The following is a 26,599-nucleotide window of genomic DNA, read 5'->3' on the forward strand; positions in this document are numbered from 1 at the left end:
TTTTGAGCATTGTATATTTTCTGTGGTATTTTTGACTTTATGTTTTGTTTTACCCCATATGTAACTGCGTTGTTTTTATCATACTGCTTTGCTTTATCTTGGCCAGGTCGCAGTTGTAAATGAGAACTTGTTCTCAACTGGCTTACCTGGTTAAATAAAAAAATTGAAATACATGAGTTAGCTAGTACCACCAGCTGCATTCAATAATTATTTGTGCCCTAGACATGGGTTGCACCTTGGAGGCTAATGTGATTGTTTCGTCTAAATTAAACTAATTGAGTGGCATGGGAATACGATGACATCGCTAAATAATTAGTAGGAAACAACTTTGCCATATTATGTCAAATTTACTTTAGAGATTGCAGTGTTGCCATTAACGTTACGGTTACGATCACAGTTCATCAAAAATAGCTAGCAATGCTAATGTTAGCTTGCTAAAATACAGTGCTCTCCTCAATTTTAGTAAACTGGCTAAAGTTATTATACATCTAAAGTAAATCTGGCGACATCACAATTATGACAAGTGTTTCCTAATGATCTGCCTTCTTTTGAAACGTTAGTGTTTCCAATCCAAATCGGTATGGTATTGAGGTAGGCTAACGTTAGTCTGCTAGCTAGATAAGATAGTGATAATGATTAAAAACATATACATAACCAGCAGTCTATGGTCTAGCTACCAGTAGACAGTACTCACCACCACTGGGAACCAACGAACTCCAACCACATATTCCGCATGATAGCTTCCTTCGCATGGCACCAGCGCTCACTTGCTAATAATGAGCGGGACGGCGGTGGGTCCCAAACTCAGTTTTAGAGACCGACTTTATTTTAAAAAATTATCCCAGTTACATTTTGTCAATTTTGACACTAGAATACATGTTTCTGACTCGTATAGATGCCACATAGGTCGTTTTCAAATGGATTAGTTGGTTTTTAGGGGCAGTACCTCTTAGGGCTTGCTGAAGCGTTACAGATAGCATAATAGAAATGTAAAGGCCATTTCCGATTGAGCTGACAATTATGCAGCGTTAACCGTAAATGCGGGATCATTGCCTTGAAGTTTCAATCACACGGTAACGTTGAACTTCCGCGATACGGATTGAATAGTGCCCTAAATGACGTCATATTGCCGAGTCTACTTTTCAAAAAAAGGCACCCTGATGTTCCTAGCTCCTTCACTATGGTGACATCCTGAACAATCAGTTGGCTAGTGAGTTGTCTGGCTCATACACTTTTTGTGATGGGCAGCTCCACTATGAATACCCACAAGTAGAACCTTTGTCGCTAGAAGAATATCATAAATTTAAGGGCTGAGAGCAAAACTAGAACTGCAGGGATATCAGATGGCATAATCTGATTTGTTCAAATAGAATTAACAAGAGGGATATCGAACCACATCCAATCATTTACACATAGAGTCTTACCCAACACCAAGTCTCAAAACTGCATCAAACCTTTGGCAGTGGAAAACATTGTTTGCTTTCCCCTGCTCAGACGTTGCATGCATCAACCAATGGTTGCGTGCCACGTCATCTACTGTGCCGTCGTGCAACAGATTGCTAGAACATATGTGGTTTGCCCATACATAACATACCTATCCAGGCGTTGTAAGATCTGGCATGTGTCAGCAATGCTTGGACAGAGGAACGCGACCTATGACATGCCATATCATATCTAGTTAGTAGTCGATTCAGTGCTAGGTCATCTAGGACTAGAGTTGGGGGGGCGGGAGCATTGATCAGCTGAATACATAAAAACAGAACAGACATTTATTGTGCCAGAATCTACTGTACATTGTCAGAAACATATAGTGTACCATGTAATCCTCAGATACTGAAATTACAGCAGCAATGCATGTAGTGAATCATATCATACAAAAAGGCTAAATGGAATGCTTTGTTCAGTAATACTGATTTGTACCATAGAGGAGAGGAGGGGTGGGGGTTGGGTGAGGAGGGGTGGGGGTTGGGTGAGGAGGAATGCAGTCCAGTCTTATTAACATAATAAACAACCCAAATGCACTGTAGAATGAGTGAAGGAGAAGAGGTATTATATTACCATAGGAATAAATTGGTATATTGCAAGTAAGTACCTACTTTGGTCTACCTGAATTCCCTTACAGGTAACCAACCACACATACAACAAAAAGCCTGTTTATATCTAATTTAAGACAGCTTTCTGGAGTCTCTTTGAATGCATTTTCAATGTCTCCATGGCCTGTGTTTCTGTCTTTGTGTTTATTAAGAAAGTCCGCTGTGTAGGCTGCCTTCACATTGGTTTCATATTTTTTTAAAGGGGGTTCATAGTAGAAAAAGGTGCCAGGAGAATCAGTTCAGAGTCAGACAGTGCTTTTGGTGGGCAGTTCCGTGCTGTTGTGCCGTGTTTTCCTCGACGTTCCATCGTCGCGCGGCCGAGCCTTCTGCAGGCTGGACATGGCGGCGGTGCGCTCGATGTCAATGAAGGCGTAGAGCTCAGTGCGGCGGGTGGGGGTGGTGGGCGGCAGCGGCGAGGTGGGGGTGCGGGGCGTGTGGGGGTTGCTGGTGTCCGAGGAGGCACCCTTGGCTGCTGCGGAGGAAGAGGTGGTGGTAGTTTCCATCTCCACCTCGATGTAGTTGAGTGTCTTGGGAGGCTCCTGACACAGCGGCCCCAACGGCCGCCGGAAGTCGAAGTTGAAGATGGTGGGTCCGTCGGTGCGGCGGCGTACCATGTCGGGGGCACAGCGGGCGCTTAGAGGAGCCGTCACATTCTCTGTGTTGACGTAGTTGTGGGAGGGTTCCATGGCCGACAGAGGGGGGTAGGCTGACAGGGGGTGGGAGTAGGAGTGGTGGAGGAGGCTGTGGTGGTGGTGGTTGAGGCCGTTGAGGGAGGGCGTCTTCAGCCCCCCTTGGCCTCCTCCACCGTGGGGCCCTCCATTGTTCTCCACTTCCTTGTTGCTGGGCTTGCGGGTCTCCCAGACGGGCGGCAGGGCCGGCAGGTTCTCATAGTCCAGGAGGGCCGTGCGTCGCTGGGCTGAGTTGTTGACATTCTGCATGGTGTCGGGGGTGAGGGGGGGTGGGCGGTGGAGGCGGGGGGCTGTTGCTGGAGCAGGAGCCCCGACAGAGGCCGAGGTGCCGTTGGAGTGTGTGTGGGGCGGCTGAGGCTGGCCCTCCAGTGGGGCTGGGGCCTCGGTGGCACAGTGTGTGTCCGTGTGGCCGTTAGTCTTCCCCTCTCCAGGATCCGGGGACTCTGGGTCCTCTCCTGCCTCCTCTCCATCTCCATCTCCATCCCCAGTCGACTGCTTCCCCTTGGCCATCTTCTTCTGCACAGGGGTGGGCCCCAGCACGAAGCGCACCCCCAGGGGCTCCAGCAGTACCTGGGGCTCTTCCTGGAGCTGGGGCATGGGGGGCAAAGGCTCTGGTCTGGCTACCCGTGGAGGAGGGGGTGTAGGGGGGCACTGGGACTGGCCTGAGTCGGGGCTGTCCAGAGGGGCTGGAGCAGTCAGAGGGCTGGGCTGGTCATCCAGCAGGCCTGTGGTGTTCACATAGGTGTGGATCTGTAGACGGATCAGGAGACAGGATTAATATAACATCGTCATCACACCAACTCAGCAGCTTTTACATAAACTCATTATTACCCATCGACGTCACAAGTGGAACAGTGGATGTTCTCTTTAGTCTAGGACAGGGTTCTCAATTTAAATGAATATTATTTTGGCCAAGGGATCCATGGAATAAGTTTATAGGGTGTAATACCATATAATGTAATCAGGGTCCGACATGATGGCCCGGGGCCAGTAAAAACAGCAACCAGTAACTTCTCAGCGCAATTTTTGCGTTCCAGTTCAACATTTACCTGCTCTGTCGCAGTCCACCATCGAAATCCATTGAAGACTAGACTACACGCGGAAAAGTCATGCTATTTATATTTTAGCAATATGATTGGCCGTTCATTGAAGTACCACCACGCTCCCGCGAGTCACAACTTCTCGAGCAGTATATGAGTTAATGCCTTCACACAGCACACGTGAGCTGTCCAGAGTTAAAAGAATGACCCATCAATCTACCCGCTGATCTTATTTATTTTAGGGAAAGTGATTTTAAAAAAGTTAACCTTCAGTAGTGACATATTAGCAATATGCTGGTTACTGTTGATAGTCTGCAAAAAGAAAGCTACAAAGACACCTAGCATTCGTCTTGGCTAGCCTACTGTAGCAAAGTCCATATCTTGTTTGGAACGCAGAACGGCTTAACGGGAAATTTCACAATTTCTCAATCTCAAACACCACCCCAACATCAACATAAGTGAAAATTGCGTGTTAATATGTTTTGTATTAAAAAAGATAAAGGAAGATAAGTGTTTCCAATGACATCGGTGTGCATTGTGTTATTTGAACCAATTATGAGTTGGCATTGCCTACCAATTGCCTAATTGGTTTATGACGTCATTGGAAACACTTATACTCCATCTTTCTTACTACAAAACATAGAAACGCGCAATTTTCACATACAGTGCATTCGGAAAGTATTCAGACCTCTTGACTTTTTCCACATTTTGTTATGTTACAGACTTATTCTCAAATTGATTAAAGCAAAAACAGGTTGAGACATTTTTGCAAAAATAAATGATCACATTTACAAAAGTATTCAGATGCTTTACTCAGTACTTTGTTAAAGCACCTTTGTCAGCGATTACAGCCTCGAGTCTTCTTGGGTAGGACGCTACAAGCTTTGCACACCTGTATTTGGGTAGTTTCTCCCATTCTTCTCTGTAGCTCCTCCCAAGCTCTGTCAGGTTGGATGGGGAGCGTCACTGCACAGCTAGTTTCAGGTCTCTCCAGAGATGTTCCATCAGGTTCAAGTCCGGCCCACTCAAGGACATTCAGAGACTTGTCCCGAGACCACTGTTTTTCATGGTCAGAGTCCTTTAGGTGCCTTTTGGCAAACTCCAAGCGGGCGGTCATGTGCCTTTTACTGAGGAGTGGCTTCCATCTGGCCACTCTACCATAAAGGCCTGATTGGTGGAGTGCTGCAGAGATGGTTGTCCTTCTGGAAGGTTCTCCCATCTCCACAGAGGAACTCTGGAGCTCTGTCAGAGTGACCATCGGGTTCTTGGTCACCTCCCTCACCAAGGCCCTTCTTCCCCGATTGCTCAGTTTGGCCGGGCAGTCAGCTCTAGAAAGAGTCTTGGTGGTTCCAAACTTCTTCCATTTAAGAATGATGGGGGCCACTGTGTTCTTGGGGACCTTCAATGTTCTTGGTACCCTTCCCCAGATCTGTGCCTCGACACAATCCTGTCTCGGAGCTCTACGGACAATTCCTTAGACATCATGGCTTGGTTTTTGCTCTGACATGCACTGTCAACTGTGAGACCTTATATAGACAAGTGTTCCTTTCCAAATCATGTCCAATCAATTTAATTTCCCACAGGTGGACTCCAATCAGGTTGTAGAAACATACTTTCCGAATGCACTGTATCATTATAACCAAATCTAGCCTATTAATAGATGAATACAGAGAGAAAGCATGCCAACAGGCCCTGCATGACCCCAATGCATTTAAAAACTACACCATGTCCGGGACAGTAGATTTGGCCAGTGAGAGAAAAAAAGTTAACGTTGGACCCTGGTAATATTATTAATCTACAATTTATGTTCTTAACCCTGAGCAACATGGGCCAGGGAGGCTTACAGGGATATTGGTATCCATAGTAACTCCATCAATTATTCATTTCCCAACTCAATACTTCCTGTATTCCCCCAAAAATATTTTTTTTAAACATAATTGCACTGTCATTTAATCTTTAAAACTGCAAACTTCTCTCTGCCTCATTGTAAAATGTGTAGAATTACAAGATATTAGCTTTAAAGCTGAAACAAGAAATCTCTGCCCCATGACAAAATGTATAGAATTGCAGGAAATTAACTTGAAAACAGATTTGTTTCGTTTTATGCCATGGTGCGGGCCTTTACAATGTTCCTTCCCAGGGCCCAAGACTTGGTTCGTCCTGCCATGCACTGCCGAAGTCATAATAAAACTCCTTGTATGCCATTTGTATCTAACACGAGTTGTGTTCTGATTATGAGGGGGTCCCTGTTAAATGTATCACAAAAGGGGTCCCCAGACCCCAAAAGTTTGAGAACCCCTAATCTAGGATACCTCAAAATGTGCTCTACCAAACCCAACCAAAACATTTATATTGAAAGGTCTTGTTTCATCTACACTGTGTACAAAACATTAGGAACACCAGTTCTTTCCATGACAGACTGACCAGGGGAATCCAGGTGAAAGCTATGATCCCTTATTGATGTCACTTGTTAAATCCACTTTAAAATCAGTGTAGATTTGAATGGGAGGAGACCGGTTAAAGAAGGATTTGTAAGCCTTGAGACAATTATGACATGGATTGTGTGTGTGCAATTCAGAGTTTAAATGGGCAAGACAAAAGATTTAAGTGAACGGGGTATGGTAGTACGTGCCAAGCGCACCGGTTTGAGTGTGTCAAGAACTTCAACACAGCTGGGTTTTTCACACTCAACAGTTTCCCATGTGTATCAAGAATGGTCCACCACCCAAAGGACATACAGCCAATTTGACACAACTTTGGGAAGCATTGGAATCAACATGGGCCAGCATCCCTGTGGAACGCTTTCGACACCTTATAGAGTCCATGCCCCGACGAATTGAGACTGTTGTGAGGGCAAAAGGGGGTGCAACTCAATATTAGGAAGATGTTCCTAATGTTTTGTACACTCAGTGTATAAAGCTATACAGGTTGGAGTATTTCAGTATGCTGGCCTTATTCTATTCCCTCAGATGGTCATGCGTTTGCAGGGAGTTTTCCCTCAGATGGTCATGCGTTTGCAGGGAGTTTTCCCTCAGATGGTCATGCGTTTGCAGGGAGTTTTCTGCCATTGAAATCTTTGTGCGGGCCGCCTAAGCGTTATTTCGGGTCACCTAAGTCCAAACAGTGTAAAAAAAAAAAAAAACTTTAACGACTAAAACCAGATATAAAGTATGTAGAAAAGATAATTAACCTATATCTTTTTTTATAATATAATCTTTGAGAACTAACAATCAGCAAAATAAAGCTAGACAGCTAGTGATAATTGAAAATTCCCAAAACAATGAATTTAGCAGTATAGATTTAGTTATGTTTGAGCAAAAGAACACAGCATTAGCCATGGCAAAACGCATAGAATTGCAGGAAATTATCTTTAAAACTGCAACATTGTCTCTCAGCTGTGTGGAGAAATGTGTAGAATGGGCAGGAAATGAGCTTACAAATGCAAAAATCTATCTACACCGCCAAGACCGGGGCCTCTAAAATGTTATCTAAAATTGAGCCGTGCCAATGGGCAGACCGCGCCTGCCACACCCCCAACCACCCAAGCCCCTTTTTTTATCCAGAAAAAAAACTATAGTTTGCTATTGAGTCGCTCTCTCACCGCATCATCAGCCACTAGCAGGGGGTGTGAGGACTCCTCTCCCACCGAGGGCAGGCGGGTGCTGGCCACAGACGGGTGGCGCGTGGAGGGGTACGAGGGGGTGTCGCCCACCGAAGGGATCCGGGTGACACCATTGGGCACGGTGGGGACAGAGTAGCCCAGAGCTAGATAGACATAGAGAAGGGAAGAACTGGGGGGGTCAGTGGGGACAATGTCCCAGAGTCTATTTGGGATAGGCCATTTCTTTCTCGACAAGCTGACCAATAGAATAGGTAGCCTAAACTTTTCTACTGTAGTAGATTGACATAGGCTAGTGATTTTGCTGTTCGTTACTTGTCTTGTTGGCTGAGGAAAAGTAACTGTGGACAGTTATTCTAACATTCTAACAAAGTGCCCATCAGAATTCAGTAAGAAGGACTGCACATCATTGCATCCTCGACTTGTTCTGTTAATATGAATGACCATATTCTAAATGTGATTTCTGTCATTCTGAGCCCTGCTCAGGTTACACACCCAATGCATATGGGTCCAGTACATTTCTCAAATGTCTGGTAAATTAAAATGTTGCCGGCCAAATGTCCGGTGCCACATTTTCCTAACGGAAACCCTATATACGAGGCAATGGGCATTTTAGGTCATTGCAAGTATGGGTAGAAGTATTCATAATGGGGTCTGTACAAGTTCTAGTTGTAGGATGAATACGGTCTTACCAGCCTGGTGGTTGGCCTGGTGGTTGGCCTCCAGCACGGCCTCCTCCACCACACTGATGCTGTGGCTGTGCATTACCTCCTGCAGCATGTTGAAGATCTCCTCCGCCCGAGCACACTTGAAGGCAAATATCCCTAAAGACACACACACACAGTCAAGAAACAGTCAAAACACAGTCAAAAAACAACTCATGAATCGCATATGGGCAGCACGACTGCAATATAGACAATTGAGACGCGCAACCATTATCAGCACTGCTTACACCTTCAAGTTTACAAAAGGTTTGTACATTTATTGGGTCTTCAAACTTTTCCTTGCCACCTATGCCCTTGTCGACCTTGTGATCACTGATCTAAAAGGACTGGGTAGGGGAAGGCAACAGAGTGATAGAGATGAAGGACAAGGAAATTATAGCATCGTAAAATATCAAGACGGAACACATTAGGAACAACCATAGGTACAGCATAACATTAGAGACAAACTACACACGATCCCATCCCTGAAACAAGTCAAACTGCATAATGACAAAGAAAACACAGAACACACAGCTTTGCTCTACTTGTGCGACCAAACTAAAAAACCCAACTCCCTCTCAAACACAGCACAACACCACACAGAGTCAGACACAGGCATCAATACTGTAACCACAGAAATAGAATAATTAAATGGACATCCAATCCAATCCCTACTTAAGTCAATGATACCATAATGATTCTATTTCTGACTAATATTTCTGGTGATCACAGTATTATGTCATTCATCATCAAGGCATGAGGTGGGAACACAACAAGCCTGACTTACCGGAACCCATAGTAACCACCCCCCCTGTCCCAACCCCCAGGTCTCCCTCTCTCTCGCCACCAGACCTCATCCTTTTGAAAGCATGGATGGAGTCCAAAAATAACCACACAGACATTTGTGTCATTGGCATTGCTGCATAATCAATGACTGGTCCAAGTCAATATAACAATAACAAAGCTGATGTTGTTGGGGCCTAATGACCTAGTTGCAGATGTGATTCAATGTATTCTGATGTTTATCATGATTCATGTTAGATCCACAACATTGTGTATTACATGGGATTTTATTGTGGATCTGTATACATTTTCAACATTATTACACCGTTGTATGTATACTCCTGCCCAGGCAGCTGAGGCACCACATACGTTCGTTAATTTAGCTCTGGTGCGACATACGCTGAGAAAATCAACTAATAAAATAAGTGAAATCAATAATTGTGTGGAATGGAAATCTCTATTAATTGACCTTGTCCCGTCTGGCAGCGGCGGCCGCTCTCGAAGGAGAAGAGGTTGGAGTCGTAGCCATAGCGACGCAAGCACAGGTAGGGCCACCTAACATCGTCACGGCGATGGGTGTGGAGGACCAGCTCTGCCTCCGTCAGCTCCATCACGCCTGAGCCCAGCTCGTTCCCATCGTCATCCACGTTTATCACCTGGCAACAGAGAAATAACTTTACACAACGGTCACTGTGTCAGTCAACACAAACATGTCTACACTGCAATGCACTGAAGATGGTATTCATTGTGAAACCAATATTTCCCATTCATTCAGGTGGGAAGTCTACAGATTGTTTTTGACATGTTGCGAAATCTGTCATACCTAGAATGTGGGTGGACTCAGCAATGGACCACCGTTGAAGTAGGATTGTTGTAACAGATCAACAGACCAACCTTAAACTTGGTTTGATGATTATCTGGGATTGACTCCTTCTCTGGACAGCTCAAGCAGCTACCCATGGCTTCTTCAGAGCACCATCTGATGTCTGGGAGATAAGGAAAGTGAAATTATAAATGCCAATAGTGTCAGTGAGTGAATGAACATCATGGGAAGAGCTGTAGCTACGTAGTTAGCTACATTTGATTGATGTGAAAGAGACAAAGTGACCTTTCAAACTCTTCATTAACAGAGGGTTTCTTTCTTACCTAGATCCAGCCACCAGCATCCCTGGTTCCATCCTTCGAGGCTGAGGAGCACTCATGATGCTTTATCTGCTATGCCAACATAAGATGTAGGCCTGCCCTGCACACATATAGTTTACTGTCAGCCAAGTTAGGTAGCTAGCTGGAAGAATACATTTGACAACTGATGATCTAGCTAGCTAGTTTGTGATAAAACTGGAGTTAGCTAGCTAGTTAGTTAGCCATTGTTTCTTCCAAGTTAATAAAGGTAACGTTGGCTAGCTAGGAAAGCTAATTAGGCTTGGGCCAAAGCTTTTTTTAATGAGATCAATTACAAGGTTTTGGCTTAGTTACCTTATTGATATGAAACGGTATGACTAATCAAATGGTTAGTTAATTTAACGTCAGTATCTTCATCTCTTGGTCAGACGTGGTGTGGACAAACTACCGTAGCTAGTAGTAGAACCTTCATTTGTAGCTAGCTGGCTAATTAGCTAGCTAAAGTTAGCTAGCTAGCTCTCTGCACTCGTGAAGTCTGTGGTGAAGTGCTAACGTTAGTAGCCAAGCTAACTAACATTAGCTAGCTAATTAGTAATTGGTCAAAAATATATCAAATGCATATATTTGCTAATACATTTTAGGGATAGGGGATACTTACGAGTCCCTGGCAAATGGATGGGGCAGTTCTTCCAAACTTTCCAGACACAAACGATCGCAACCAAGCTAGCTCTGTTATCGCATATTAAGCTAGCGTTAGCCTGTTAGCTCAACTCCACCATCATTCCCCTGCGTTGCTAGAGCGCCAAAAAAACAATCACAACTTCTTCCAAAGGTGGCTACCATTCATGTTTTCGAACGAAATATAACGAAAAGCGATGTAAATCCATGTATAATCCTTAATGTCTCGATATAGAGTGGAACAATAAAATAAGCTAGTTTACCTTAGTCGCACCGTCTTTTAGCTAACGTTATATATGTAGCTAGCTGGCCAGCTAAATCACAGCAACTTGGCTGAACTTCCGAGAGTTTGAGGCAATCATTTTCAATGTGGTGAACTGCGCATGCAGAGGTTTGGGACTCTTGTGGCCTCTCCCACCAAATCATGACTCCAGCAGACATCAATATTGACATGAATCATAGAAACATGAATAATATGAATAAAACATGATATCAATTATATTTTTTCAGTTATGTAAGTATTTTATTGAAACTCAAAGAATATATTAATTCCCTCATCTTGATATGATTATAGGCCTACATAGATTGCAAAATGGGAAAACTGCATACAGTAACTACTATAATTTGTGTAACGATTCACAGAATCCATCAATCACTCATATGATTACAGTCATGTTGACAATGTAGGGTTGTGGATTTGCACATTGCAGATGTGTGATTTGTAGTTCCATGACATGATGTTAAAATACATAAAATCCATCATTCTTATTTTACATAGGCTACATACAAGTGTGGATGACACAACATACACTGTGTGCTTTCATAACTCATATGATAATCCTTTTGCGTTTTTATATTCAAGCGATATATCACACTTATACAATATCTACAAATAAATGTATAATGTGTTTATCTACATACATATATCATATTTTTGTGTATGTCCTCAGTGCTTATGAAAATAAGTGTAACTTCAAACAGAAAGCATTTTTGTCTAACATTTTAGAAAAGTGACTTGTGTAAGTTACAGTAGCCTATACATTTAATGTAGATATGAGAATACGGTTAGAGGAATTAGACTTATGCAGTATCAGATTTTTTATAGTGTTTGGTGTATACTGTTTTTTGGTCTGTGCCACATAATAATGTGCAAATGATAGCTTAACAAACAAAATGAAAAAACTGTGTACAAATGCCAATAATGCAAATTGAAAGTATATATACAAACACACAGATATAAGACACATATATACAATTCATTTAAACTTCATATTATCTGATATAATTAAATAGCTATACATTTTCCTATATTTCATCATATCTGGTAAGAACAATCAACAAAAATAGTAGAAAAATAAAATTGCCACGTATCCCTGCAGTGCTATATTTGTGAAAGTACAAACTGTTTTCTTTTTTCTCTCCTTCAGTAGTCCTTACAATCTTTAACGCCTGGCATACCCCATATCTGTAGGCAAAAAAAATAAGTATACAGTGGGGAAAAAAAGTATTTAGTCAGCCACCAATTGTGCAAGTTCTCCAACTTAAAAAGATGAGAGAGGCCTGTAATTTTCATCATAGGTACACGTCAACTATGACAGACAAAATGAGAGAGAAAAAATCCTGAAAATCACATTGTAGGATTTTTTATGAATTTAGTTGCAAATTATGGTGGAAAAATAAGTATTTGGTCAATAACAAAAGTTTCTCAATACTTTGTTATATACCCTTTGTTGGCAATGACACAGGTCAAACGTTTTTTGTAAGTCTTCAGAAGGTTTTCACACACTGTTGCTAGTATTTTGGCCCCTTCCTCCATGCAGATCTCCTCTAGAGCAGTGATGTTTTGGGGCTGTCGCTGGGCAACACGGACTTTCAACTCCATCCAAAGATTTTCTATGGGGTTGAGATCTGGAGACTGGCTAGGCCACTCCAGGACCTTGAAATGCTTCTTATGAAGCCACTCCTTCGTTGCCCGGGCGGTGTGTTTGGGATCATTGTCATGCTGAAAGACCCAGCCACGTTTCATCTTCAATGCCCTTGCTGATGGAAGGAGGTTTTCACTCAAAATCTCACGATACATGGCCCCATTCATTCTTTCCTTTACACGGATCAGTCGTCCTGGTCCCTTTGCAGAAAAACAGCCCCAAAGCATGATGTTTCCACCCCCATGCTTCACAGTAGGTATGGTGTTCTTTGGATGCAACTCAGCATTCTTTGTCCTCCAAACACGACGAGTTGAGTTTTTACCAAAAAGTTATATTTTGGTTTCATCTGACCATATGACATTCTCCCAATCCTCTTCTGGATCATCCAAATGCACTCTAGCAAACTTCAGACGGGCCTGGACATGTACTGGTTTAAGCAGGGGGACACGTCTGGCACTGCAGGATTTGAGTCCCTGGCAGCGTAGTGTGTTACTGATGGTAGGCTTTGTTACTTTGGTCCCAGCTCTCTGCAAGTCATTCACTAGGTCCCCCCCGTGTGGTTCTGGGATTTTTGCTCACCGTTCTTGTGATCATTTTGACCCCACGGGGTGAGATCTTGGGTGGAGCCCCAGATCGAGGGAGATTATCAGTGGTCTTGTATGTCTTCCATTTCCTAATAATTGCTCCCACAGTTGATTTCTTCAAACCAAGCTGCTTACCTATTGCAGATTCAGTCTTCCCAGCCTGGTGCAGGTCTACACTTTTGTTTCTGGTGTCCTTTGACAGCTCTTTGGTCTTGGCCATAGTGGAGTTTGGAGTGTGACTGTTTGAGGTTGTGGACAGGTGTCTTTTATACTGATAACAAGTTCAAACAGGTGCCATTAATACAGGTAACGAGTGGAGGACAGAGGAGCCTCTTAAAGAAGAAGTTACAGGTCTGTGAGAGCCAGAAATCTTGCTTGTTTGTAGGTGACCAAATACTTATTTTCCACCATAATTTGCAAATAAATTCATTAAAAATCCTACAATGTGATTTTCTGGATTTTTCTTTGTCAATTTGTCTGTCATAGTTGACGTGTACCTATGATGAAAATTACAGGCCTCTCTCATCTTTTTAAGTGGGAGAACTTGCACAATTGGTGGCTGACTAAATACTTTTTTCCCCCACTGTATATATACACTACCGTTCAAATGTTTGGGGTCACTTAGAAATGTCCTTGTTTTAGAAAGAAAAGCAATTTTTTTGTCAATTAAAATAACATCAAATTGATCAGAAATACAGTGTAGACATGGTTAATGTTGTAAATGGCTATTGTAGCTGGAAACGGCTGATTTTCTATGGAGTATCTACATAGGCGTACAGAGGCCCATTATCAGCAACCATCAGTCCTGTGTTCCAATGGCACGTTGTGTTTGCTAATCCAAGTTTATCATTTTAAAAGGCTAATTGATCATTAGAAAACCCTTTTGCAATTATGTTAGCACTGCTGAAAACTGTTGTGCTGATTAAAGAAGCAATAAAACTGGCCTTCTTGAAACTAGTTGAGTATCTGGAGCATCAGCAATTGTGGGTTCGATTACAGGATCAAAATGGCCAGAAACAAGAACTTTCTTCTGAAACTCGTCAGTCTATTCTTGTTCTGAGAAATTAAGGTTATTCCATGCGAGAAATTGCCAAGAAACTGAAGATCTCGTACAACGCTGTGTACTACTCCCTTCACAGAACAGCACAAACTGGCTCTAACCAGAATAGAAAGAGGAGTGGGAGGCCCCGGTGCACACACAACTGAGCAAGAGGACAAATACATTAGAGTGTCTAGTTTGAGAAAAGACACCTCACAGGTCCTCAACTGGCAGCTTCATTAAATTGTACCTTCAAAACACCAGTCTCAACGTCAACAGTGAAGAGGCGACTCTGGGATGCTGACTTTCTAGGCAGAGTTTCAAAGAAAAAGCCATATCTCAGACTGGCCAATAAAAAGAAAAGATTAAGATGGGCAATAGAACACAGACACTGGACTTTTTCTTTGCAACTCTGCCTAGAAGGTCAGCATCCCGGAGTCACCTCTTCACTGTTGATGTTGAGACTGGTGTTTTGCAGGTACTATTTAATGAAGCTGCCAGTTGAGGACCTGTGAGGTGTCTGTTTCTCAAACTAGACACTCTAATGTATTTGTCCTCTTGCTCAGTTGTGCACCGGGGCCTCCCACTCCTCTTTCTATTCTTGTTAGAGCCAGTTTGCGCTGTTCTGTGAAGGGAGTAGTACACAGCGTTATACGAGATCTTCAGTTTCTTTGCAATTTCTCGCATGGAATAGCCTTCATTTCTCAGAACAAGAATAGACTGACGAGTTTCAGAAGAAAGTTATTTGTTTCTGCCCATTTTGATCCTGTAATCGAACCCACAATTGCTGATGCTCCAGATACTCAACTAGTTTCAAGAAGGCCCGTTTTATTGCTTCTTTAATCAGCACAACAGTTTTCAGCAGTGCTAACATAATTGCAAAAGGGTTTTCTAATGATCAATTAGCCTTTTAAAATGATAAACTTGGATTAGCAAACACAACGTACCATTGGAACACAGGACTGATGGTTGCTGATAATGGGCCTCTGTACGCCTATGTAGATATTCCATAGAAAATCAGCCGTTTCCATCTACAATAGCCATTTACAACATTAACAATGTCTACACTGTATTTCTGATCAATTTGATGTTATTTTAATGGACAAAAAAAATTGCTTCTCTTTCGAAAACAAGGACATTTCTAAGTGACCCCAAACTTTTGAACGGTAGTGTATATAATTTGTGATTACATCCAACTACCAAACCTCCTAGATTTGTGCTACTGTAGCGGCGTTGTGTGTTTGAAAGGGTTGCTTAAGTAACCTGGTCTTATACACTGTATGTGTTGTAGCCATCTCTACTATTGTTGCCATGTCATACACGTTTGCTACACTAGGATAGTGGGTTTGATTCCCGGGACCACACATCTGTAAAATGTATGCATGACTGTAAGTTGCTTTGGATAGAAGCATCTGCTAAATGGAATATATTATATTATATTACTAACACAGACACGAGTAGGCTAAGCACAAACAGACTGGACCATGCACCAGGCTAATATTTGAAATAATAGATCATCTGTAATGTAAAGAGAGTTCTAAGGAATTTGAGGGCTTACCTCGTTGGGGGTCAGGGTTCACATTCTCATAGATGGGGTAGAGGGGGTTCTCCTGCTCACTGCGAAGCTTCCTGGCTCTGAGGACGTCCCTCACACACTGGTGCAGGTAAGCATACTGGCACTGGAAAGAAAATAAACACATCCAGAAATATAACTGTTATTACAGGATATGTTATTACGTAACATGGGTTCTGGGGTTCACACACACAACTGCACATACACACAGAGTAACACTAAAACTGTATCACACACACACACACATACGCAAGCACGCATGCAAACACACACACACACACACAGCCAGTGGACCCCCACACACAGTCACCTCAGTCTGCACCATGTGTGAACGGTGGAGGCGCAGGTCGAAGACAGCTCCGTAGATGTCCACTGTGTCCTTGATGTCCAGCTGCTGCAGCACTCTGTCCAGGGATATGAAGGTGCCTGTGCGGCCCACGCCAGCACTGTCATAGGGAGGAGAGGGAGAGAGACACAGAGAGAGAGAGAGAGAGAGAGAGAGAGAGAGAGAGAGAGAGAGAGAGAGAGAGAGAGAGAGAGAGAGAGAGAGAGAGAGAGAGAGAGAGAGAGAGAGAGAGAGAGAGAGAGAGAGAGAGAGAGAGAGAGAGAGAAAGAAAGAAAGAAAGAAAGAAAGAAAGAAAGAAAGAAAGAAAGAAAGAAAGAAAGAAAGAAAGAAAGAAAGAAAGAAAGAAAGAAAGAAAGAAAGAAAGAAAGAAAGAAAGAAAGAAAGAAAGGAAGAGAGGGTCGGAGGGCAGATAAAGTTCAGTCACGCTACCCAAACGGAGAGGGTAAATATAATTTGACTACATAATTTCAGTCAATTTCTTTTGAATTGAAATGGGTTGACCTCAACCCTGGTCATTAATGCATTCTGTAACTAAACTGTTTCTTCAGGGAAGACAATACATTATATCGCAGTGTGTCCTACGGAGTTGTTTTATGTTGAATGGGGGAACTAGGGAGTTGTTTTATGTTGAATGGGGGAACTAGGGAGTTGGGGACCCACCTGCAGTGAGCCACGGTAGCCCCAGTCCCGGAGGTCCTGTTGATGTAGTCCCTGACGGTCCTGACAAACTGGATGAGTGACTGGGTGGTCTCTGGGACGCCGTGGTCGGGCCACACCGTGTAGTGGAACTGACGCACCACCCTGGAGTAGTTCAACTGGTCCTCCTGCATGGGAGACAGGACACAGTTGGAAAGAGAGACTTCCTAGAGGCTGACTACACTCTTAGAAAAAAAGGTGCTATCTAAAACCTAAAAGGGTTCTTCAGCTGTCCCCATAGGATAATCCTTTGAAGAACCCTTTTTGGTTCCAGGTAGAACCCTTTTGAGTTCCATGTAGAACCCTTTCCACAGAGGGTTCTACATGGAACCCAAAAGAGTTCTACCTGGAACCAAAAAGGGTTCTACCTGGAACCAAAAAGAGTTCTGCTATGTGGACAGCCGAAGAACCCTTTTGGAATCCTTTTTTCTAAGAGTGTACACACAGCTAGCTACTTACTTACTGTATGTGCTGTCTGTCACATATGATACATCAAGACAGCATTAGCTGAACCCAATTCTGGTCATATTTCAATATGTTAAAAACCAATCACTACTAAGTATGAAACTGTATATAAGGCCAACACACAATATATAACTTTCTACAAAACAACCAGGTATTTTTAAAATTAGATTTCAGAATCAAAGTGTCATCCACACTCACGCTGCAGATCTTGAATTCCCGGATAGTCCATTCTGGCAGCACTGATTCAGACAACATCTGGACTATGAGGTCTCCGTAATACAGAGGGTCCTGGTCGAAGGGCCAGTAGTGATCACACTTCACCTGGAAACACATGGAAAGTAACATTGTAATTACACTAGTAACAACGTTGTAATAACATGTTGTTCAATAGAACATGATAGCAGCTACTTCCAAATGAACAACACTAGTTTGACGAAGCAAAATGGCTGCTCCTTCTACCCACCCTGCCTTTCTCCACACACTGGGTCACCATGACAACGTTATGGACATTCTGCTCCCACACCATCTTCCAGAAGTCATCTTTGGTTCCAGGAAGTGGGCCCTGAGTGGCGATGTACTCCCTACGGAAGTTGTTCCCCTGAAACAAGAAGAGATTTACTTTACATTTTGTTTTTCATCTGACCTTTATTACACTAGGTAAGTTTGGGGAGAAGATGAAAAAGCTGCTTATAACTGTCCGGCATGACACGGGCTTGCTGCAGCCTTATGCTCGACAGGGAGCAAAGTAAGTAGTTCATCCCAGGTATACTAACTGAGGAATAGGGCTGAGAATCAATCAATCCTGCCATGACTAACTGAGTTTATGCAGTACAGTCTTTGTTCACATTATACCCCACCACCTCCAGCACCCCACCCCCAACCCCACCCAACAGAGGGCATTTGACCAGAGTGACAGTTGGTTCTGATTTGTCCATTTGTTTGGAAACTTACAGGAATGTAGCTGGCGTTGATGTAGTCAGAGCAAGGATCATCATCCACATAGGACAGCTTCACACGGGTCGAGTCGTCTACACAACACAGGCCGTGCACAAAGACATTGAGTTTGCATTTTAGCTGTCATATTTAGTATGACACAGTGGAGGCTGCTGAGGGGAGGACGGCTCATAATAATGGCTGGAATGGAGTCAATGGAATGGTATGATACCATGCCATTCACTCCATTCCAGCCATACACTCCATTCCAGCCATACACTCCATTCCAGCCATACACTCCATTCCAGCCATACACTCCATTCCAGCCATACACTCCATTCCAGCCATTCACTCCATTCCAGCCATTCACTCCATTCCAGCCATACACTCCATTCCAGCCATTATTGTGAGCTGTCCTCCCGCCAGCAGCCTCCACTGGTATGACACATACATAACCATATACATACTGTAATACATTTTAAAATAAGGTAAAGACCATTACTACTGTACATGAGCCTTGCAGACAAAACTCCTTGCAGACAAGGAAAAAATCTCTCAATCCCCTTGTCTTTTGTCTATGTATTTGAAACCTGTGAAATCCCATGGTTTGTCTGACTCACAGGGCAGGATGTTGTTGTATCGGTTCTTCCCTCTGTTCTCTGGCAGCAGGGCTGTGTCCAGGGGCTGGTTCCTTCCTACATCTTTCAGGTCCTTACACAGGAAGTGACACGTTAGGGTTACCATAGATACCTACTGTACATAAATACTGTATGCATTCCATAACTTTCACAATCAATCTACCATTTTCACAACTTTAAATTAAAGGAGAGTTATCAGAGCAGAAAAATAAATCTACACATTTCTATATTGTTTTCTTTATTAAAGTAAAGTTAATAGGAATATTCCGACTTCATCTAAATCGAGATTGCCCAACTGACAGTGAATGTGATCCAGTCTTACCTCATACTCCTCAGACAGTAGGTAATTGGAGTCAGCCTGGAGTTTAATGTAGTGGGAGTCAAAGTGTATGATCTTGATGGGGCTGCAACAGGATCAACAGATAAAAAGGTTGGAGCAAAACAGAGGGGAGCAAAACACAAACCAAAAAGGACTTAACAGTAATTGGGTGAAACTAATAACAAAAGCATTTAAACATACCTTGAAATACGACGATTACTGGAAAAAAAGGGAGATCAATGTAAATGGTTGAAACTCATTAATGGTAATTTCTTTGTGAGTTTTATCCTGCCAGAAAACACCTATTTTATTCTATATATTAAGATATAAAACTCCATTAGAACTGATCACATACGGCTTCTCCTCTTACCCCCTGACGCCCATGTGCACTGCTGAGGAGGGCCTCTCTCTCCTCATGCTCATTCGGACCAGTGGCCGCTCCTGCACACTCCTGTAATCACAATATGGATGTCAGCATACAGGTGTAGTATGTAGAGTGCAAGCTAGAATGTAGTGTACATGGCTACATGGAACTCTATTCCACATCAGGTAACTGATGCAAGCAGTAGAATCAGATTTAATAAACAGATAAAAATACACCTTATGGAACAGCGGGGACTGTGAAGAGACACACACACACACACGCCTACACATACACATGATAAGACACGCACTCTACACACATGTACACATGGATGTTGTATTGTAAATATGTGGCAGTAGAGTAGTGGCCTGAGGGAACACGCTTAATGGGTTGTGAAAAGTGTTATGAAATGTAATGTCATGTAATAAGTTCAATTGTATATAACTGCCTTAATGTTGCTGGACCCCAGGAAGAGTAGCTGCTGCCTTGGCAGGAACTAATGGGGATCCTTAATGAATACACAATACAAATACAGGCCAAGCCAGGGACATGCTAGTATGCAGTGTATAGGTCAAAGTATATCAGGCAGGGAGGGCCAGCAACTGACACTTTGCGAGCCTTCTGTCTGCAGATGAGCAGTGCAGTGACTCCCACCACCATGGCAATGAGGAACATGCTGGCACTGATGCCCTCGATCACACCACTCAGGGGCTCTGTGAGAGGAAGAAGCAACCAATCAACGGTGTTTCTCATGGAGGACCAATCACTCATCAGCATTTCTCACTAACTACCAATCAAACATCAGCATCACACACCATAAACCAATCAGAGTGGTCTGTGAAAAGTGTCCCACCTGCTTCTGTTACCAGGGGGAGGGACAGGTAAGTGTCTGTGTAGAGGGGCGGTGTGTCTCTGCTCTGCTCCTTGTCGAAGAGCTGGGTGAACGCACGCACACTGAGCCTAGAGAGAAGAGAGAGACAACCATGACATCTCATTATCGTCCCACTGCATGACAATACCAGAGTTGAATTACAGATTACACTTTATTTGGATAGTCCCATATAGATGATCTACAGATGGTCTTACTATCAACAAACTATTTGTTGATAACCAACTGAGATTATGGTTAGGATTAGGTTTAGAATGTGGGTTAGGTGTAAGGGTTAGTTAGTGAATAGTTAGTTGAAATGTTGTTGAAAATCTACATACCAACTCCTTGGGACTATCCAAATAAAGTGTTACTGAATTATACTCTAAGGCCCCAATTCGATCAACTACAGATAATGAAAAACCTCACTGTGGGCAATATGACATCATCATACACAACAGGGTGAAATCCTGCTGGCAGAAATCAGCAACAAAGAAACTACAGATCTGCCCAGACTGCGGGAGGATACTTGATTGATTTGGGCGGAACCCTGTACTTTACCTGTATGCAGTTTTGGGTTTGAGTGGGCCATCACAGAATGGGTTGTGGTCTCTGTGTGTGTCTGGGTTTTGCTCCCTGTCCTGGGCCTGTAGGTGGTCACAGGCCCCCCCGAGGGTGCCCATGCCTGTACCAAGGCTGATCTCAAAGCTCTGAGTCCCGCTGTCTCCTGGCCCCTCTGTGCAGCGGCTAGGGAAGTAGCTGGTCTGGTAGGCTTTGATGGAACTGTTGGATTTGTAGTCCAGATAAGAGGGTAGAGGGTGGTGCTGCTCTGGTTGAAGGTTTTCATTGTCTGGAGGGAGAAAACAAACATATGAGGAGGTTTAGTAACAGATTCAGACCTACTGCTGTGGAAAGTTCTCTTGAGGGAGCATAAACGTCATCCATCCATCCATTTACTGACATACTGACACTGGTACAAGGTTTGTTCCAACTTCAGCCCCCTTACCTTCAGACTCGGTCACCACCACTGTGAAGAACTTGACGGCTCCGTTGACATCACTGAACCAGCTGCAGTTAAACTTGAAGAAGATGGTGTTTTTGGTGACAAGAGCAGCCCTGTCATTAACCCGAGTGGTCATGGAAGGAAGGGGTGGACCTAAAAGTATCATGATTACAATCAGTCATGATGACTGTAGATTGACCACAGGGACATACATACACACTGTAACAGCCAATGGCAATGACGTTGACCATATCATGTCTCTCCCTGTGGTCACTCCCTGTGGTCATCATCACACAGTCACCCCGACTAGCAACACAGTCAGCCCGACCACATGGTAACACAGTCACCCCGACCACATGGCAACACAATCACCCCGACCACATGGCAACACAATCACCCCGACCACATGGCAACACAGTCACCCCGACCACATCACCCCGACCACATGGCAACACAATCACCCCGACCACATGGCAACACAATCACCCCGACCACATGGCAACACAATCACCCCGACCACATGGCAACACAATCACCCCGACCACATGGCAACACAGTCACCCAGACCACATGGCAACACAGTCACCCTGACCACATCACCCCGACCACATGGCAACACAGTCATCCTGACCACATGGCAACACAGTCACCCCGACCACATGACAACAGTCACCCCGACCACATGGCAACACAGTCACCCCGACCACATGACAACACTGTCACCCCGACCACATCACCTCGACCACATGGCAACACAGTCACCCCGACCATATGGCAACACAGTCACCCCAACCACATGGCAATCGTCAGTACTCACGGTCGATCATGGTGACCACGCTGTCCTCGGCAGCCTCGCTGGTCATGCTGTCGGAGATGGCCTTGACGGAGACGGTGTAGCGCTTGTGTGGCTCCAGCTGGGTGATGTGGTAGAGGGTGCTGTCACGGCCCGTACGCTGGGAGTACACCAGGGTGTGGGAGTCTTGGAGGCATTCGATAGTGTAGGAGTCAAAGTCGGCCTCCGGAGGTGCCCAGGAGCAGGAGATGGAGGTGGAGTTCTGGGGGCGGCAGTGTAGGTACTGGACACGCTCTGGCTCTACGGACGGGATAAATGGTAGAGGCAGAGGTAAGAACAGAGGTCAAAATGCCACAGTCACACTATAGTCTCGCTAGTGCAGAGGTCAGAGCTGTACCGTGCACAGGAATGTGTTCCAGCCAAGCAACAACTTTAGCTACCTCGCTTCAGTCTTGCACTACTTGTAACCAAACAATGTACACTATAGCCTACTTGTTCGGATGCTCTTGTGGATGGGCGGGCTGTAGGCAGGGCTTCCACCACCACCAACACCACCACCAGCCCCACTGACAGTACGCAGGATGAAGTTGTACAGGCGTCCTGGGTATAGGCCCTTCAGGATGCGGCTCCCGGAGGTCCGGGTGTGGTAGGGGTTGAATACAGACAGGTGGTCCCTGGGGGCCCACTGCAGGTCAAAGTCATCGTAGTCGCTGCCTGCAGGACCACTCCAGGTCAGCTCCAGGGAGGTGTTGGTGACTCCACCGAATGATACAGAGGTAGGGGGCCTGGGGGCTGAGGAGGAGAAGATGGACACACAAAGGAAGGCAGATCAGCAACTTGAAGCAAATACTGTCTAACCTAGGCCCTATTTTAACTTAAAACTACCCTCAAAACTGATTTTAGAATAGTGTATGTCATAATAGTGTTGGAAACCAAGTGTTTGATGTATTTGATACCATTCCACTGATTCCGCTCCAGTTATTACCACAAGCCCGTTCTCCCCAATTAAGGTGCCACCAACCTCATGTGGTTGAGATCTATGTGAAATGCACTTTGAATAAACTTGACTTGTCCTAATGTCTCACCGGTCCGTCCATGAGCGGTGGCCCTGTTGGTGAGCTCGCCGCTGCGTGTGAGGATGACAGCGTGGTAGAGACGCCCTGGGATCAGCGTGGGGAAGACGTGCTCCATGGCGTCTGGCCCTAGCGTCTCCTCTGCCTGCTGGGAGCCATCTGGGTTGTAGAGGGACAGCAGGTAGCCATTTAGCTCCCCCACCGCCCGCTCCCACGACACCCACAACACCTCCGACTGGTTACGACTCTGTGCCTGGAGGGAGGTCACCGCAGCCGGGACTGAGGAGGAGGAGCGGACAGTTGGACAGTGTCAAATCATGATGTAAAGTCAGTGAGAGAAACAGTTAGTGCTGTAGTTAGTTCTTTATTACCACGTCATTTCTGTGAGAGAAACACATTATGCGTTATGTTTTGAGAACATTCAGTAGTGATCCAAATCAATTCCTCAAGTACCCCCCAACCCCTCTCATACCCCTGCCCACAGCATCTCAGTACCCCCTAACCCCTCTCATACCCCTGCCCACAGCATCTCAGTACCCCCTAACCCCTCTCATACCCCTGCCCACAGCATCTCAGTACCCCCCCAACCCCTCTCATACCCCTGCCCACAGCATCTCAGTACCCCCCCAACCCCTCTCATACCCCTGCCCACAGCATCTCAGTACCCCCCCAACCCCTTTCATACCCCTGCCCACAGCATCTCAGTACCCCCCAACCCCTCTCATACCCCTGCCCACAGCATCTCAGTACCCCCCAACCCCTCTCATACCCCTGCCCACAGCATCTCAGTACCCCCCCAACCCCTCTCATACCCCTGCCCACAGCATCTCAGTATCCCCCCAACCTCTCTCATACCCCTGCCCACAGCATCTCAGTACCCCCCAACCCCTCTCATACCCCTGCCCACAGCATCTCAGTATCCCCCCAACCTCTCTCATACCCCTGCCCACAGCATCTCAGTACCCCCCAACCCCTCTCATACCCCTACCCACAGCATCTCAGTACCCCCCAACCCCTCTCATACCCCTGCCCACAGCATCTCAGTAACCCCCCAACCTCTCATACCCCTGCCCACAGCATCTCAGTAACCCCCCAACCTCTCATACCCCTGCCCACAGCATCTCAGTACCCACCCAACCTCTCTCATACCCCTGCCCACAGCATCTCAGTACCCCAGGAGCAGTACAGCTCACTCACCAGTCCTGGCCCAGATAGCTGAGTCATTGGTCTGCTCCCCGCTGCGTGTTAACACCACCATCCTGTAGGGGGCACCAGGCCTCAGGCCCTGGAAGGAGACCTGCAGTGTGCTGGGCTGGCCGCTGCGCCGGTCGTACAGCGTGTCATCTCCGTTGTACAGGTAGAGGTCGTAACCTTCGAACTCTCCCTGCGGGGGAGACCAGTGTAAGGACAGGCTGCTGCTGCTGTTGGCCTGGATGGTGAGGTCGCTGACCGCTGCCGGACCTGGGGATGGGGAGGGAACACAAAACTACTCAGGTCTACATATATATTCCATCCATATTCCCTCTATACATCTTCATAGTGACTCTGATTCTCTATTCCCTGTTTTACTAAGACTTCCTGCATTATATGTGTAATCTTACAATAAAGCCTACATAATCACTAGCTCTCCAGGAGGAGGGTTGGACACACTTGCACTACACATATTAATACCGGTTGACAAATTTGTGCGGGACATGGTGAAGATGAATCCATGCAGTCTTACGTGTGCGTGCTTCAGCGGTGACGCCCTCACTGTGGACCCCTCCGCTGGTGGTGTGGACCAGGACGCGGTATCTCTTCCCTGGGGTGAGGCCGTCGAAGCGGTGCTGGAGTGGCGTGGAGCCGGAGGAGGCCTGGGAGCTGTTAGTTAAGAAAATGAGTACTGTGTAGTTTGTGCATTATATTTGTTCGATTCTGTCACACTTGTTTATGCACCGTTTTTTTTTTTTACTGCTATTGAACCAATGGAATAGTCCCAAAACTGCAAACACTGCCCATCTGGCCCTACAGGTAGGCAGTTTAATCAAAACCTCAAAGTATTTGAAAGAAAACAAAGTTGACCATTTGAACCCAGGTGTGTTGGTGAACCCAGGTGTGTTGGTGAATCCAGGTGTGTTGGTTACCTGTTGGTGACCAGGTGTCCCCTGTCATCCAGGAGCTGCAGGGTGTATCCGTCTGCCACGCCTCGGGCCTCCTGCCAGCTCACCTGTATACTGCAGGTGGTGTGTCTGTTGTCGGCCTGCAGCCCCGTCACTGCAGAGGGGACTGAGGAGAGAGGCGACACAGAATTAGATAGTGTGCTCTATCATACAGGATTGTATCTCTATGGAGGGGACAATGTCACACATCATTACACCAGCCAATCACTATCTGTTAATTACTCATTAAAAGTTGATTAGGGTATGAAAACACAACAAATCAGTTCCGTCAAATGGACTGATTTCAAATAGCCAGATGCAGTGAGACTGAGCCCTATTCCTTCCCAGTCCACCCCTAGTCCACCCAAATATACAGTATGAAATGCTAATGCAATGCTTATGAATGCAGTATGTATGGGTTATGCATGTGTTATGAAGTCCTTATGTAGCCTCCTCACCGGTGCGTCCACTGGCCGTGTTGTTGTTCAACAGTATGCCACTGATAGATCTAACAGTCACACTGTACAGCTGCCCAGGCTGCAGGGAGCTGAACCCCAGCTGATTCTGGTGTTTGGGTACGGGCCGCGTCTCTAGCCTGCGTGCCTCTGGTCCGCCCAGCAACAGGGACACGGAGTAGCTGTCCACGTCACCATGCCCCGGGGTCCAGCTGATTTTCAGACTGCTGCTCTGGCCATTGTTACTCACGTGGATGTTCTTGACCTTGCTGGGGACTGCAGGCAGGGGGAGAATATAAAAGAAGGAGAAAGAGGTGGAGAGGAAGAAAGAGGAGAGGAAGAGGAGGAGAGGGAGAAAGAGGAGAGGAAGGAAGAGGAGAGGAAGAGGAGGAGAGGGAGAAAGAGGAGAGGAAGAAAGAGGAGAGGAAGAGGAGGAGAGGGAGAAAGAAAGAGGAGAGGAAGAAGAGGAGAGGGAGAAAGAGGAGAGGACGAAAGAGGAGAGGGAGAAAGAGGAGAGGAAGAGGAGGAGAGGAAGAGGAGGAGAGGGAGAAAGAGGAGAGGAAGGAAGAGAAGAGGAAGACGAGGAGAGGGAGAAAGAGGAGAGGAAGAAAGAGGAGAGGAAGAGGAGGAGAGGGAGAAAGAGGTGAGGGAGAAAGAGG

General features: G+C 45.3%; 2 protein-coding genes across 3 annotated transcripts in view; both read right to left on the reverse strand.

The window, feature by feature from the left end:
* Positions 1–1,754: 1,754 nt before the first annotated feature.
* On the reverse strand, positions 1,755–11,099 carry LOC311134954 (fibroblast growth factor receptor substrate 2-like). The gene is made up of 7 exons (XM_084168725.1): positions 10,709–11,099; positions 10,075–10,171; positions 9,823–9,914; positions 9,398–9,584; positions 8,134–8,265; positions 7,424–7,587; positions 1,755–3,532 (listed from the first exon to the last, which is right to left on the reverse strand). The coding sequence occupies exons 3-7, from the start codon at positions 9,886–9,888 to the stop codon at positions 2,339–2,341; spliced, it is 1,743 nt and encodes a 580-aa protein (XP_084024851.1). The 5' UTR covers positions 9,889–9,914; positions 10,075–10,171; positions 10,709–11,099; the 3' UTR covers positions 1,755–2,338.
* A 131-nt stretch (positions 11,100–11,230) lies between these two features.
* The window catches only part of ptprbl (protein tyrosine phosphatase receptor type B, like), a 39,887-nt gene continuing 24,518 nt past the window's right edge, over positions 11,231–26,599 (reverse strand). For both annotated transcript variants that reach the window (XM_084168546.1, XM_084168547.1), the window contains 22 exons: positions 25,944–26,216; positions 25,471–25,612; positions 25,071–25,207; positions 24,545–24,808; positions 23,360–23,626; positions 22,767–23,066; positions 22,299–22,574; positions 21,485–21,634; positions 21,040–21,328; positions 20,464–20,570; positions 20,218–20,323; positions 19,617–19,697; positions 19,448–19,465; positions 19,250–19,331; positions 18,910–19,000; positions 18,308–18,384; positions 17,820–17,954; positions 17,555–17,677; positions 16,856–17,019; positions 16,160–16,295; positions 15,835–15,955; positions 11,231–12,193 (listed from right to left, as the gene is read on the reverse strand). In XM_084168546.1, the coding sequence (XP_084024672.1) occupies positions 12,171–12,193; positions 15,835–15,955; positions 16,160–16,295; positions 16,856–17,019; positions 17,555–17,677; positions 17,820–17,954; positions 18,308–18,384; positions 18,910–19,000; positions 19,250–19,331; positions 19,448–19,465; positions 19,617–19,697; positions 20,218–20,323; positions 20,464–20,570; positions 21,040–21,328; positions 21,485–21,634; positions 22,299–22,574; positions 22,767–23,066; positions 23,360–23,626; positions 24,545–24,808; positions 25,071–25,207; positions 25,471–25,612; positions 25,944–26,216 (3,362 nt within the window). In that variant the 3' untranslated portion in view covers positions 11,231–12,170. The remainder of the gene's footprint in view (positions 12,194–15,834; positions 15,956–16,159; positions 16,296–16,855; positions 17,020–17,554; positions 17,678–17,819; positions 17,955–18,307; positions 18,385–18,909; positions 19,001–19,249; positions 19,332–19,447; positions 19,466–19,616; positions 19,698–20,217; positions 20,324–20,463; positions 20,571–21,039; positions 21,329–21,484; positions 21,635–22,298; positions 22,575–22,766; positions 23,067–23,359; positions 23,627–24,544; positions 24,809–25,070; positions 25,208–25,470; positions 25,613–25,943; positions 26,217–26,599) is intronic.

This window comes from Coregonus lavaretus (assembly GCF_964263955.1).
Source record: "Coregonus lavaretus genome assembly, chromosome: 9".
Lineage (NCBI taxonomy): Eukaryota > Metazoa > Chordata > Actinopteri > Salmoniformes > Salmonidae > Coregonus > Coregonus lavaretus.